Source organism: Cadophora gregata, assembly GCF_030347475.1.
Source record: "Cadophora gregata isolate MNR1 chromosome Unknown scaffold_1, whole genome shotgun sequence".
NCBI lineage: Eukaryota > Fungi > Ascomycota > Leotiomycetes > Helotiales > Ploettnerulaceae > Cadophora > Cadophora gregata.
Window position 1 is genome coordinate 3,964,081 of NW_026695924.1, and position 13,822 is coordinate 3,977,902.

At 47.3% G+C, this 13,822-nt stretch overlaps 8 protein-coding genes across 9 annotated transcripts; 2 read left to right on the forward strand and 6 right to left on the reverse strand.

Moving 5' to 3' along the window:
- Window positions 1-118: 118 nt before the first annotated feature.
- On the reverse strand, window positions 119-1,755 carry ONS95_001291 (uncharacterized protein; the record flags this gene model as incomplete). The annotated part of the gene is made up of 2 exons (XM_058494482.1): window positions 119-1,411; window positions 1,507-1,755. The coding sequence occupies 2 exons, from the start codon at window positions 1,753-1,755 to the stop codon at window positions 119-121; spliced, it is 1,542 nt and encodes a 513-aa protein (XP_058364687.1).
- A 718-nt stretch (window positions 1,756-2,473) lies between these two features.
- Window positions 2,474-3,638, reverse strand: ONS95_001292 (uncharacterized protein). The gene has a single exon (XM_058494483.1). It carries the CDS (start codon window positions 3,619-3,621, stop codon window positions 2,539-2,541), a length of 1,083 nt encoding a protein of 360 aa, XP_058364688.1. The 5' UTR covers window positions 3,622-3,638; the 3' UTR covers window positions 2,474-2,538.
- Window positions 3,639-3,785: 147 nt separating this feature from the next.
- Window positions 3,786-6,342, forward strand: ONS95_001293 (uncharacterized protein). 2 transcript variants are annotated; one of them, XM_058494485.1, is made up of 2 exons: window positions 3,786-5,945; window positions 6,004-6,342. In XM_058494485.1, exons 1-2 carry the CDS (start codon window positions 4,064-4,066, stop codon window positions 6,069-6,071), a joined length of 1,950 nt encoding a protein of 649 aa, XP_058364690.1. In that variant the 5' UTR covers window positions 3,786-4,063; the 3' UTR covers window positions 6,072-6,342. The 2 variants fall into 2 exon arrangements, with proteins under 2 accessions (XP_058364690.1, XP_058364689.1); XM_058494484.1 differs by having other exon boundaries at window positions 3,786-3,945; window positions 4,051-6,043.
- On the reverse strand, window positions 6,343-7,699 carry ONS95_001294 (uncharacterized protein). Its single transcript, XM_058494486.1, has one exon. The coding sequence runs from the start codon at window positions 7,643-7,645 to the stop codon at window positions 6,689-6,691; it is 957 nt and encodes a 318-aa protein (XP_058364691.1). The 5' UTR covers window positions 7,646-7,699; the 3' UTR covers window positions 6,343-6,688.
- Window positions 7,700-7,805: 106 nt separating this feature from the next.
- ONS95_001295 (uncharacterized protein) lies at window positions 7,806-8,462 on the reverse strand (the record flags this gene model as incomplete). Its single annotated transcript, XM_058494487.1, has 1 exon — window positions 7,806-8,462. One exon carries the CDS (start codon window positions 8,460-8,462, stop codon window positions 7,806-7,808), a length of 657 nt encoding a protein of 218 aa, XP_058364692.1.
- A 1,056-nt stretch (window positions 8,463-9,518) lies between these two features.
- Window positions 9,519-10,061, forward strand: ONS95_001296 (uncharacterized protein; the record flags this gene model as incomplete). Its single annotated transcript, XM_058494488.1, has 2 exons — window positions 9,519-9,741; window positions 9,802-10,061. 2 exons carry the CDS (start codon window positions 9,519-9,521, stop codon window positions 10,059-10,061), a joined length of 483 nt encoding a protein of 160 aa, XP_058364693.1.
- Window positions 10,062-10,146: 85 nt separating this feature from the next.
- ONS95_001297 (uncharacterized protein) lies at window positions 10,147-11,107 on the reverse strand (the record flags this gene model as incomplete). Its single annotated transcript, XM_058494489.1, has 2 exons — window positions 10,147-10,901; window positions 10,960-11,107. The coding sequence occupies 2 exons, from the start codon at window positions 11,105-11,107 to the stop codon at window positions 10,147-10,149; spliced, it is 903 nt and encodes a 300-aa protein (XP_058364694.1).
- Window positions 11,108-11,660: 553 nt separating this feature from the next.
- On the reverse strand, window positions 11,661-13,766 carry ONS95_001298 (uncharacterized protein; the record flags this gene model as incomplete). The annotated part of the gene is made up of 8 exons (XM_058494490.1): window positions 11,661-11,762; window positions 11,818-12,076; window positions 12,128-12,313; window positions 12,373-12,488; window positions 12,537-12,805; window positions 12,857-13,339; window positions 13,388-13,615; window positions 13,670-13,766. 8 exons carry the CDS (start codon window positions 13,764-13,766, stop codon window positions 11,661-11,663), a joined length of 1,740 nt encoding a protein of 579 aa, XP_058364695.1.
- Window positions 13,767-13,822: the final 56 nt, after the last annotated feature.

A 13,822-nucleotide genomic window follows, 5' to 3' on the forward strand; every position in this document is an offset into this window, starting at 1 on the left:
CTATTTTGAACCGCTAAGCGAGACTCGGCACTGAAGAAAGCATAATGATTCTACTATAGCTAGCAAGTATTATACCTGTACCTCACTAAATCCCAGCAGCATACTACCCTCGATTCAACTAAAAGCTCTTACCTACATCATAATTGTCGCCATTCTTCACCCCCAATCTATCCCTAAGTTTATCCTCCGCCTCCACAATTCTCTTTGGCAGCCATCTTCCCACCCCACAGAAAACAAAGAGGGCCCACTTCCACCTGAACGGATTGATCACAATACAGAATGTAAACCACCAGATCAACTCCAGATACGTGAAGAAGTCAAAGGCTCCCGTCGGTGCGAATTTCTTCAGCACCCTAGTCATATCAATCCACCTCTCCATCCAGAACGCTCTTGGGCGAGTCAGCGGATCAGACAGGAACATCAAGAGTATCCGAGTATAGATTCCAATGTGCCAGTTACCAACTGAGCCGATCGCGTTGATATACGTGCAGTTTATCGCTGACACAGAGACGTGGGACGGTGGGAAGGTCTGTAAATACCAATTCGGCGGGTTGTAAGGTTCACCGAAGGAGTCTTCGGGAAGAAAGTTGAGGCTGGGTCGGTCGAAACCAGTAGCCATTACGACGATATCGGCGTCGATGAGCTTTTCCCTACCAGGACCGTTGGTGGGGACGCCTTTCCCGCGGTGGTTGAACTTGATACCCGTTTCAGTGAACCCTAGAATATCGCCGCGCAACCACTCTGCTTGCCCCGATCGAATCTTTTCCATAACATCAGAATTGACCATTGGCGTCCCCGTGAACAATCCCTTTTCGCTGGGGGCCAAATCTTGAAGATCGCGGTAGAAGAATTTCTTCAATAACAACTCCGGGATCCAAGAGAATATCGTTTCCCCGCCAAAGATGTTGAAGCTCAATACCATATTGACAATTGGATTCCGTGGGATAATCCATTTGTCACTGCGGGCGAGAATCACAGTCTTCTCTGCCTCTTCATGACTTGCGAACTCCAACGCCTCAACAGCACTCGCACCACCGCCAATGACAACCATCTTCTTCCCCTTAGCCTGCTTACCTGTCAATTGACTCGAGTGATAGATCTCGCCTTTGAACTTCTCCTGTCCAGGGATATGCGGCATTTTGTTCTCGCCGCACGTGCCTACCGCCGCGATGATGCCGTCGTAGCGGCCGAGAGATGGGTCGTTGATTATCCAGCGTCCTTGCTCGTCCTTGTAGACTTTCTCAACGGGAGTGTTGAACTGAGTCTTGTGTTCGAGGCCGTAGCGTTTCCAAAGGGTGGTTATTTGGGAGACGATTTGCTGTTGGTTGGGGTAGCCGCCTGACCAGCGGATGGATGGGTGGAAGCGGTACATTATGCTGTGGATTTGGAGACCTGAGGTGCTGTTTACTCGCTGAGTTCGCATTAGTCTAGCTCAATCCAAAATTTCACGTCTCGGTGACATTCGTGTAGATATGAAGAGTGGTAGAAATTCTGGGCGTTACTTACACTCCAAATCCCGCCCAACGCCTTCCTATGCCCCTTCTCAAAAATCCTCACATCAAATCCATGTCCGACACAATGGCTTGCAGCAGCCACGCCCGTCAATCCCGCACCGATAATGGCGATCTTGGGTTTTCCAAGCTGAGCTCCTGGCGCGGGAGCTGCCGGGGACAAAAGCTTATCTAGGACCCATTGAAGGAGTTGGTAGATGAGAATGAAAGGTTGGAAGATGAAGCTTGACTCCTGAGACGACATTGAAAGATACGATCTAGAGGATGAAGTTGGATTTTGATATTCAATTGAAGAATGTAGAGAAGCTCGAGAGAGAATAGCACAAGAATAATTAGATTCGGGCGATTGAATAGTTTTGTTTGTGCCAGCTGTTTCGGAAACGGCGGTCTTGAGACTATGACGTATCGGCATCAAGCTTCAGCATTGACATGTGAAAGCTCGCAAGAATGTGAATCTTGCGAGGCTACATTGAGCAGAATGGTAGAAGAAACAAGAAGAATGACGAGATACGGATTTCTGCGGTTCGCAAATGCATTGTGATGGGATTGTAAAGAGAGCCAAGATTTTGAGGAGCATTTTCTCAGGGGTAAACAGTCGTCACATGCCGCCCCCTTTTTCCACGTCTAAGCGAACTTGGGAAGCGAACATCCGGTGTCAACACAATGGCGGATCAACATTAGCTGCCAGCATAGGATAATTTTTCAGGACATTAACTAGCAACCAGGACAAGATATCCACCCCAACTGTCCAAGTCGACGCCGCCTATGTACCCGATGCGCACTCTACGCGCCTGTATCAAATACACAAGGCAAGAGGCTTATTAGTAGTAGTGCCTTAGATCCTACTAGCCCACGGAGGGCAAGAAGTTATCGACTAAATTGTCTCAAAGCAATGATATCCGGATGGCGGATTGGGATTGGTAGAAGTCCCTCGCAGATTCACATAGTGAACCAGGAACAGTCAAGAAATGGAGATGTCAGGGATGGTCGAATGCTGTCTTCAATTTGGCATCAATTTGCATCTAGATTATCTTCGCCCTCTGTCCCGGCGACCAAGATCCAAAGTCTTCAGCTTCTTCTGCATATGCTGACCCTGTTCTCCACTTGACTTCGGTCCATCCGCAGCAAGCCTCTTCCTACTCTTCTCCACCACACTCTTCGATCCGGCCTTCTTAGTCGTCAACCTCTCAATACGATCAATACCCTCGCCGAGACCTCTCCATTCCTCTCCACCATATCCAGCATCCTTTCTACCCTTCTTAGCCTTATCTTTCTTGCTCTCCTTGGGCAATCTGACGTAATTCCTCTCCTCATATTCCCTCCTCTCTCGCTCCTCATTCTTCTCCTTCTCACTCTTGCTTCTGCGACCACCGCTCACGATCGTAGATCCAATACTGGGCTCCGCAAATGGCGCAGCTGACAATTCAGTGCTAACGAATTCGTCAAGCGTTGCGGACTTGTTGGGTTTCTTATCTTGCTTCTCGCGAGGTCCAGTCGTTGTAGGCATAGCTGTAGCTTGAATACGAGGTGGCTTGTACACTCCATCGGCAGATCTGTTGTTAGCGTGGTCCTCGGCACCAGCAGCTGGTCGGACAAATGCGGTTGGGTTCGGTCTGTACTGCAGGTCGTCGATTTCAGGCCCTTTGAGCGCAACACCATCTGCAGATTCGGCGTCACTACCCTCTTCTGAATCCTCGTCATCTCGGACGACTTTTCCATTCGTCTGTACGGTCGCACTCTCTCCTATCCGCTTCGCATCATCTGCTGCGCGCAGCACTTTGTCGATTTGGTACTTCAGTCTGCTCTCCAAAGGCCGCACACCTTTCTCTAGATAGACTTGTAATTCCACCAACTTCTTGACTACCGAGTTATCCAACTCCTCATCCTCGTCCTCACTGCCGCTTCTGCGATTGCGCAACTTGAGTATTATGAGAAAAACAAGATTCTGGAGGTATGAGAGGAAAAGCTCGTTCTTGACATCGAGTAAGGATATGCCGTCTTTGGGAGGAATTGGCGCATCGAGTTTCTGTGTAGCTTCTGCAGCTGAAGACAATGCTTGTTGCAATGAGTCCAGCAGCGCCGGAAATGTTGTGGCCGTTTTTGTTGCCATGTTGAAGGTACTGTTCCTGAGGAGGGTAATAAGGTCCAGAAATTTTAAAGAGGAACAAAAATAATGATCGACCGGGGATAAGTTCCGCCGGGTCCGAAGTGATGCGTGTTGGAGCCAGATTTATTTTAGCCAAGCCCTGTGACGGTTGGCTAGCTGAAGCTCTCCTGAACTAAGACAACTCTGCTATTTCTCCTGCTGCGCCTTTTCCCTGGAAACAATAACATCTTGCCATCGTCAAGTTTTAAATTACAAGTGGTAAGAAATCCGACATATGAGGGTATAATTCACAGCTTGTACAATTGCGCTGCGGGACTACTTCGACTCGTAAGCTTAACCCCTGGTCCAAGGCTCCCCAGAATCCCCAACAAAGACGACAGCTACAACAACCCACCTTCAAGTCTTTCTTCTAACAAACCATTGTATGCACAGATAACTATTCATCATGCGCCCAAGAGACTTGTCGCCGTCTGCGGCGCTTCTCGCAACTCTCCTCGCGGCACCACAACTATCAACAGCTTTCTACCTCCCTGGTGTTGCGCCAACAACGTACAAAGAAGGAGATGCCGTTTCATTGAATGTGAATCGCCTCACTCCAGTTGGATCGAATCAAGACGGCACACTTAGATCGGTCGTTTCCTTCGACTACTATCACCCAGCGTTCCACTTCTGCAGACCAGAACCAGAACCGCAACATGTGTCAGAAAGCCTGGGTAGCATCCTCTTTGGGGATCGGATAATGACTTCGCCATTCGAGCTTAAGATGGCGCAAAACGAGACGTGTAAAAAGTTGTGCTCGACGAAGTACGATCAAAGTTCAACACATTTTGTCAACAGGAGGATAGCGCAAGGGTTTGCGCTGAACTGGTTGGTGGATGGGCTGCCCGCAGGCCAACTGATTGAGGATGAGGTTACGAACACGAAATTCTACAGTCAAGGATTTGCGCTCGGAAGCGCAGATGCAAAGAACTTGGCCCTCAACAACCATTACGATATCCTGATTGACTACCATGAGACTTCGACTGGGAATTACAGAGTTGTCGGAGTAATCGTACAGCCGGACTCGAGGGAATCACAGAAGTCTGGTAATGGACAAGGAGTCAAGCAGGCCGGACATTGCGGTATTGGCGGTGCAAAGATGGTCTTGAACGAGGGTGCTGAGACCGATGTGATGTTTACGTACAGCGTGTACTGGATTCCATCTGCGACTGCCTGGGCTACAAGATGGGACAAATACTTGCATGTTTTCGACCCCAAGATCCATTGGTTCTCACTGATCAACTCGGCTGTTATTGTCGTCTTCCTGGTCATTACTGTGGTTTCAATTTTGTTACGTACACTCAGGAAGGATATTGCGAGATACAATGCTCTGGACTCGATCAACCTCGACGATCTGTCTGGAACATCTGCTGTTGCTGAGGATGGCATTCAGGAAGATTCTGGGTGGAAGTTGGTACATGGGGATGTATTCCGTACACCAAAATCCCCGCTGCTTCTGAGTGTCTTTCTCGGGAACGGTGCTCAGCTTTTCGTCATGACTGGCTTCACAATTGTCTTCGCCCTTCTCGGATTCCTTTCACCATCAAACCGTGGCTCTCTGGGCACCATTATGGTACTCCTTTACACAGTTCTCGGATTCATCGGCGGATATGCATCGGCCAGAGTATACAAGTCCTTTGGTGGTGAGCAATGGAAGCTCAACATTGCCTTGACACCCGTCATGGTTCCTGGCATCGTTTTCAGTACTTTCTTCCTACTCAACCTTTTCCTCTGGGCCAAGGGTTCTTCCGGCGCCGTTCCATTTACAACAATGCTCGTTATTGTTGGCATCTGGTTCTTGATCTCAGTTCCTCTATCTTTCGCAGGAAGCTGGGTTGGATTTCGCCAACCACCGATCGCAGCCCCAGTCCGCACCAACCAGATCCCTCGCCAAATCCCACCCATGACAACATACATGAAGCCCATTCCATCAATGCTAATTGTGGGTATCCTCCCATTCGGTGCCATCTTCGTCGAGCTCTACTTCATCATGTCCTCCATTTGGTTTAGCAAGGTCTACTACATGTTCGGATTCCTGTTCCTCTGCTACGGTCTCATGATCATCACTTGTGCGGCCGTTACCGTTCTGATGGTCTATTTCCTGCTCTGCAGTGAGAACTACCACTGGCACTGGAGAGCGTTCATGACAGCTGGTGCCTCTGCTTTCTATGTCTTTGCCAACGCTCTCATTTACTGGATCACCAAGCTGAAGCTGAGTGGATTGGCGGGTAGTGTGTTGTACATCGGATACAGCGCATTAGTTTCCTTCCTGTTCTTTATTCTTACCGGTAAGCTTTAACCCCATGCCTTGTCAGCCAACTATCCACATGCTAACAAACACCCCAGGCTCAATCGGTTTCTTCGCCAGCTGGCTTTTTGTGCAGAAGATCTACGGATCCATCAAAATCGACTAGAATTCCTCGTTGTACAAGGGAGGAATGTTAAACAGATGACGAAATGAAGATTGGTCAAACGCAAAAATAAAACGTGCAATGTACTATAGCTAGGAAGGAAATGAGAGATTGGAGAGCGGGAGATTAAATTCCCGGCTGCGAGATTCAGCTACGATGTTTTCTATCATGAAAATTTGAAGGGGGCGTGCTTGGCGTGATTTTTCGGGGGCTTGTATGGTATAGTAAGACTGGTATGGTTTGCGATAGAGGTCAAGTATACTTCACTTGGTTCGCTAAGCAAAACTTTCGTTTTATGTTCATATTTATGTCTATCTACTGTCCCAGCCGCAAGTGTGCTTGGGTCTGTGAGTAGCTATAGAGAAGACTTTAAGACTTTGACGGCGCCACGCACGTCTTGTTCTGGAAACGGCATTATCACTAACCGTGCGATTGTCGAGTCCAAGGACGTCTGTACGGTGTCCCACTGTCGCCCACTGCCTCCACAAATTCGAACGACGGCTTGTTCCAAGTCGGAAAGTAGCGTCGCACCTCCCAATTCTTCCGCGTCTTAACACTTGCGTCCATGAGACTTCCTTGTCTGCCGATCCTCGAACGGAGAAAAACATATAAAACGAGCGTCAGTACTTTTGAACTCTTCCTCTTGTCAATAATCTTCTTGATGAACAGTTCATACTTTTCGCCCACTCTTTTTCAAGGTCTGAACCCATTCTCCCGACCCTGTCTTCCAACTTCAGCCACGTAGTAGCTTTCGAATACATCGGAGGCGGATTCCCCCGATCTCGTGGTTTTATAACGTCCCACGTGCACTGGTCTACAACGGAGATCCACTCCGCATGCTCTCTGTACTTTGACAGGTTCTCTGAAGGCGCAGTGAAAGCTCCAGGGGTATTTTCGACGTCCCTGCTAGTCCAAGAGTAATCATATTCAACCACGACAAAGATTCGTCCAACTTTCAGGCTAGAAAGCTTTTCGAATAGACAGAACAATCTCATGCCCACAAAAACGTCACATAAGTCCCTCAACAGTTCGCAAAATGCCTCATAAGATATAGCGATTTCGGTTCTAGTGGGACTCGAGCTTGGTTTTCGATAAACCCAGTCCAGTAAACGGTGGAGCTCGTCATACTGTGCATTATGGAACCAAAGAATATCTTTCGATGTAGAACCCCAGATTTTTGGTATTCCTAACCCGTTGTGAGATGCTGGTGTTAGATTTTGTACGACTCGCAAAGTAGCCTCGCGTGCCTCTTTGTTGGTATTCAGCGTGGGGTAAGGAAGCCCAGTCGGCACAACACCCCTTAGAAATGTCTCCCGGCTCTGAGCATGCTCGAAGAATCGAAGACTGGCGATCCCGATTATTCTGCGGGACTCGAGAGTGAAAGTCCAGATTAGTTGTCGAAGCTCTGGTGGGAGGTCAGGAAACCTGTGAAAGCTTGTAGTCGCGGGCCTTTCGACAGTCTTCTCAACCTCTGGCGTTTCCAGCATCATATTTTGTAGCCCAAGGGTCTGATCTTCAACGGTAGATATATTCTCCATGACTTCTGTGCTTTTCCTAAGAGGAGTATTGTCATGCATGGGCACACTTTTCAATAGGTGAGATGATGGGGGTTCAGTAGAAACAGTAATTTGAATGTCTTTTTATAGTACTAACTAAAGAAAGTCCTTGAGTGAGATTTAAATGGCTGGAATGCACTTGTTTAGTGACTGGTGGAGTGATTGGCCGTGATTCAGGTAACTATTTTCGGAGAATCCACCCCTTGGGTTTGGCCCCTTTATACCAACGACATCGCTCATGCTTTTTGAAAAACTCCCATTTGACAAGCCCAAAACCCAAATTCCTTCCTTCGTTTTCCTTCCTTTGGATATAATGTAGTGCATCATCCGTGACAGGACAAAGTAAATCGTTATTTGGATTTAATAGCACTGGATGATAGCCTGGAGGAAGAGAATCCACAATAGAGTAGAACTTCTGGGCTACTTTTCTCGCTTCTTTGTTCACCATAAAAATACATGAATGTAAGGAACAAGCCACCAGGCGTAAATCTTTGCCCCTCTTTCGCCTTGGTCTTTGTGCGCCATCACAATGGTCCCAGAATGGGGAGTGCACAGACACGAAAACCTGTTTGAGTTGAACAGGAATAATCTGCCCGTCCTCGCAAGCAGCTTCCCAAACAAGGAGTCGAATATCTATGGGAAGATTTGGAAACTTACGAAATACTGGTCCATCTGTCGAAATTTTACTGTTGCTTGAAGAACTAAGTTTTTCCCCAAGTTTTTCCCCAAGTTTTTCCTTGCCTTTTTCCAATTCAACAAAGTATTTCTGAAGAGGCTGCATGGGATTCTTCCCAGGACCTTTTAACGGGCCGGGTATGGACAAGTAAGAACTATCCATTGTGAAGATAAGTGCAGATGATCGGTTTGAGTATCAACACTGGGGTTGGCTATGCGTGGCTTCTTTCATGAGTGTTAGATAACGGATTTCTAAGTGAGATGGTTCTTAAATAGCATGAATTTTGCTTCTATTCTTTGACCTGAAGAATAAACCCTTGAGCAAGACTGTTTCCAAGAGATAGGTTGCAACGTAAATGTTACGCAATGCAATCAAAGAGCAAAAACCAAGGATTTGTCCCAAGGCTGTTCCGCCTGAAACGAATAATCAATTAGCACAGCTGTTCAAGAAATGCAGCATACTACTTATGGGTAAGTTTATTTTTGGTGCCGTGGTGGGGGTAGTCCTTTTGGGTGGCGTGATAGTGCCTAACAAAGTAGACACAGGCTGCGGGGCAAATCACATTCAAGGGGATGCGCAAGACTTACGCAACTTCACGATATGCATGGAAGCTTATTTTGCTTATTTTAGTATAGCAATTAGCTCGTGCTACTCGTGGAATATCTTCGGAGTGACATATATCTGGACTATTATATTTGGACCATTACTGACGTTGAAGCGTCGAGGAGAACCATTCAACCAGCCAGGTATCACGCGCAATGTGAAGGTGGACAGCTCCAAAACCCGCCCGTGGTAGTTGCCCAGCTTGCCTATTCTGCTATTATCCTTGACATATTCAATTTCCATGCTCATAGGATGCGATCCAAAACCTCAGAGGATGCCATCGGGCACAAAATATATCTCGCTTGGACGGCTTCAGGCTGGAATTATGCATGCATTTGCCTGAATGTGTTTATCCACATATAAAAAACTCCCACGAACTCAGGGAAATGTTCTAAATTCTTGTTAGAAACAATCGCAAATGCATATCTTGCTAATCCTTACTATCTTGCTTGGTCTCGCTCTCAGCCCAAGCCGTGCTGTTGATACACTCGACTTGAGTCAGGTGACCTTGAACCGGGTCTTCTACTCTGGCAATGGCTGCAGTGCAGGATCTGTTTCGGGACACATATCCCTTGAGAAAAACAGGTTTGAAATTGTTCTATTGCTGAGGGCGGTATGCTTATTCAGTCTAGCTTCACTCTCACGTTCGACCTTTACCGTATCGAGATCTCACCAACAGCGCCGGTTGCTGCAGCGAGGGAGAACTGTCTTGTCTATGTTGATATCGGATATCCCGAAGGCCTTCAATATTTGGTGGCAAATACAAGGTTTGCAGGGGATGCCACTCTCGACAAGGGAGTCACGCTGTCAGAGCAAACCGGGTATTACTACTCCGATAGTAAGTCGCAAGCACAATCGCCACTTCAGAAAATAAGAGCTGCACTGATATTTGATCCAGAAGATTTTATGATATCCACAAACGCCACAGTTCAAGGCCCAAAAGCAGGTAGCTTCGATATTACAAGTGAGGATCCAGATAAGTCGTCGAACACGCTCTGGTCACCATGCGGTCGTCCCGCGACTCTGAACATCTATTTGAGGGCATTTCTGAAGAGCACAGTCGCCAATGCTTCTGGAGTCTTTCCATCAGACCTTCCCGGGGGCCTGCTCGGCCAGTTTAATTTGACAACTGGGATAGTGTGGCGGACGTGTATGTAGCGAGATCGGTGAAGAGTTCGATCGGAAGTTCTAACTCTTCAGAAGTCTTTTGAACTGCGAGACTTGTAATAAATGGCGTGAATATTTACACTCTGCTGCTCAGAAGTGGTGTCTGTTCGTTTTGAACCTGTCCTAGTCTTCCGCCATGGACTTCAGACCCACCACTCTCCATCTCCCTCTCTTCTCTCAAGCAAGACTTCACGTAGTAAATAGTCCACGCGGCCAGCATACCAGCAAAAGGAAATGGCCCAGCCCACCCCACAGCATACACAGCCACGACTGGTAAAGTGAACACCAAAACCGTGAACCATGTGGCAAGAGCATAGAAAGCCAGACACCAAACGATACTCAAGATTCTGATCATGTCCTGAAACATAGAACTACTCTCGTATCGTGCCCCAAACGCTTCTCGGTACTCAATTCCACCATTCCCATCCACTGCAACAACATCCTCGACGATATAGTAGATAGCGGGTCGAACCACGGTTCCTGCATCCATACTGCCGAATCGGAATGGCAATGTGAGTTCCATTTTATTCACGATTAACGATAATGCTGTCAGCGTTGCCAGGAAGTACATCAGGACAGGAGCTGGCATTGACAAGAGTCTGATTTGAAACTCATGACCGTCATGATCGTTATCATCTCTTAATAGAGTCGAGCTGATGAGTGAGGAGATGGTAATCAAAGCTCCGAAATATCCCCACTGGAAGATATCCAAACCATAGCGGGGAGATTTGAGGGGTCGAAATTGAGATGAGGGTTGGGTGAGTTTCCATATCCTCTCAACAATCGCTACGATGGTAAGTATTCCCAGCACAGCTGTTGGAATGGTGAGGACTGCCAGGTATTAGGGTGGATTGAAAATATGGGCAGAGGTTTGGACGAGGTGTCTTACCCGCGATGCGGTCCATTTCTGGACGGCCATACCAGAGTCCATAAAACAACCCTAGGTTGATGAATATTGGGGGAATGATGATAATCGTCCATGCCAGAGCGACTGATTTGTACCGCGTGTACAGGCTGTAGGGAAGCTCAACCACCATCTTGAATATCGGTGCGACAGAGACCTGGACAGGCGGGCTTTTTCCTTGCGAGCGAGGGAAAATCTAATCGTTAAATTAAGCGATATTGAGAATTTCTCCTTGCTGTAGCCGTGGTTTTGACGGGGAATAGATGTTGAAATTGAAGCAAAACAAAGTTGAATGAGGTGTTGTGTTAGAACCAGCCGGAAGACTCGGCCCGTTGAAACACGAGCTAAAGAAACGACACCATTCAAGCCACGGTGGAGATATAATGTCTCAATAGATACGGAATTTGTCACGACGTTGAATATTGAGTAGGATTTCGCTATATCCAGAAGTTTTTCAAGTTTCTCTTACCACAGTCTACCCAGTAACATTTGGTGACCAAAACGGATGCCGTGGGTGGTTCAAATAGTGTTGGAGGTCAAAATATTTGGCAAACATTAGCGACACGCACGTGGCATACCAAGAGGTGTGAGAATAGGCAGACAAGACAACGGAGTAACGCTATTTGTCTAATCTGATCTATGATCTTCTGATCATGATAAAAATACCCGGAGGAAGTGGTCCAAGTTCAATACTTCCCCGCCATCGTCTTTGCCCGCGCTTGAGCTATTTCAATCTGTTTGGTCAATCGCCAAGGGTAGTCGAATTGATCCATCACGATCTCACACACCTATGGTCGATGTCAGTATGCGCTATACCAAATAGAGACCAATGGCATTACTCACCTGGATGTAGTCCGCCTTCGCAAACTCCTCATCGGTAAGAACCTTCTCCAGCTCTTCGACCGTATTACACTTGTAGCTCTTGCTTTGGATCCCAGTCTCCTTTCTCGCACCAAAGAACTCCAGCATCTTCTGATGATCCCAGAGCATACTGACATCATTGTATCCCTGCTTCGGTCCATTGATTGCTCGTTCGATCGAGTAACCGTTGTTGTTAATCACGAAGATAATGGGCTTGAAGCCATAACGGATGTAGGAACCGCTAATTACTGTCAGCAATCGATATGAAACGTTGACGTATTGTCAGACTTACATCTCCTGAACAGTCATCTGCATGCTTCCTTCACCCACAATAAGGACAACTCTACCAGGATGTTTGAGTTCCTTGGCAGCAACGAGAGCGCCAAGACATGCGCCGACGGTGTAGCCGATGGATGACCAGAAGATTTGCGTGATGAAGCTGACATTTGCAGGGAAGGTGGCGTCTGGCATTCCAAACCTGCGAATAGATGTAAGCATTTGAATGAAATGTAACAAGTTTCACTCGATTGAACTCACTGGGCAGTTCCAGATTCGGCCAACACAATATCGTTGGCTTTGAGGAATTTGCCAAGTCGCTGCCACGTATATGATTGCTCGATGGGGCCGGACGTGGATTTGTTCAAAACAGGTGCCTGTTAAGATTAGCTACGAAGTTCAGATAGAGATTCGAGAATCGTTACTTCAAGTCTAGCTCCCTTTTGTGGCCGTGGGAGTTGGTATGACTTTGGGTCCTTTCTTAAAGCCTCCACAATCTTTCGCAAAACAGGCAAGAAGTGAACACCATCGTATTTCTTTCCCTTGATCTGGCAGAATGCATGTCCAAGTAAAACAGCGTTTTCGTCTTTGACTTCTCTTGTGAACGCACCAGTGTTGGAATCCGACAAAAGCGGGCCCAAGTTGAGAACTAGGTCCGAACCATGAATGGCCTCAGCCACGCCGGGGAAGGATACTACGATGGTCAATCAGGTGACTTAATTCTGGATCAACATTTTGAACATACCTGTTCCGTTGTAGTTTCCGCCGTAGCTTGGGTGGGTCTCATCAATGATGCCTTTTGACAGAGGCGTTGAGAAACTTTGAAATTGAGTGAGGTCAACTAGTTCCCTCGCCAAGTCCCGTCCTCCATGACGGATTGTCAATACATCAGCCAGGATCACAGGATCAGATGCACTCTTGATCAATTCCAAAACAGACTTAACGACAGCATCCTCGGCTGATTTATCGTTCTTGATGCTTGTATCAAGTGGTGTTTCCAAACGCTTGGCATCAAGCTGAACAGACACAACATCGATTGGGATATAAATAAAAACTGGGAGCCTGCTCTTGACACCTTCGATAATAACTCGATCGATCTCTTGGGCCATAGTGCTGTCATCCATAAGGAAAGTGTGAGTCTTTCGTACAGGCTCGCTCATACCAATATAAATAGCGTGGTCCATCCCAGGTTCCATGGTATGATGGATCAGAGCTCGCATCTTCTGGACTATTCAAATGTCAGAATGCTACAATCAGGAGATAGTTTGAAGCATACTTGGCCGAGATGTCATGCCCACGAGATGGATCATTCCAGCTTGCTCCGCATAAGCTCCAGCAACCCCATTCATTGCCGAGAGCTCGCCTACACCATATGTGGTGAGAAGAGCAGCTGGATGTCCCTTGATTCTGGTATATCCGTCAGCAGCATATGCTCCATTGAGCTCATTGCAGGTCCCGAGCCACTTGAGTTCTGGAACATTGTAAATCTGGTCCAGTAGAGTTACTAAAGCGCGAGTCAGTATTAGTCACGTGCACGCCACTGACTTTCATTACTCACAATTGAAGTCTCCTGGAACACCGAATACGTGTTCGATGCCAAGAGATGCGAGTCTCTTCCAGAGATATACTCCCATTGGTACAGTCGAAGGAGCCATGATGATCTGGATCTCTTGGTGTCTTTGTCGAGAGATCTTTAAGTGGGGGTGCTCGA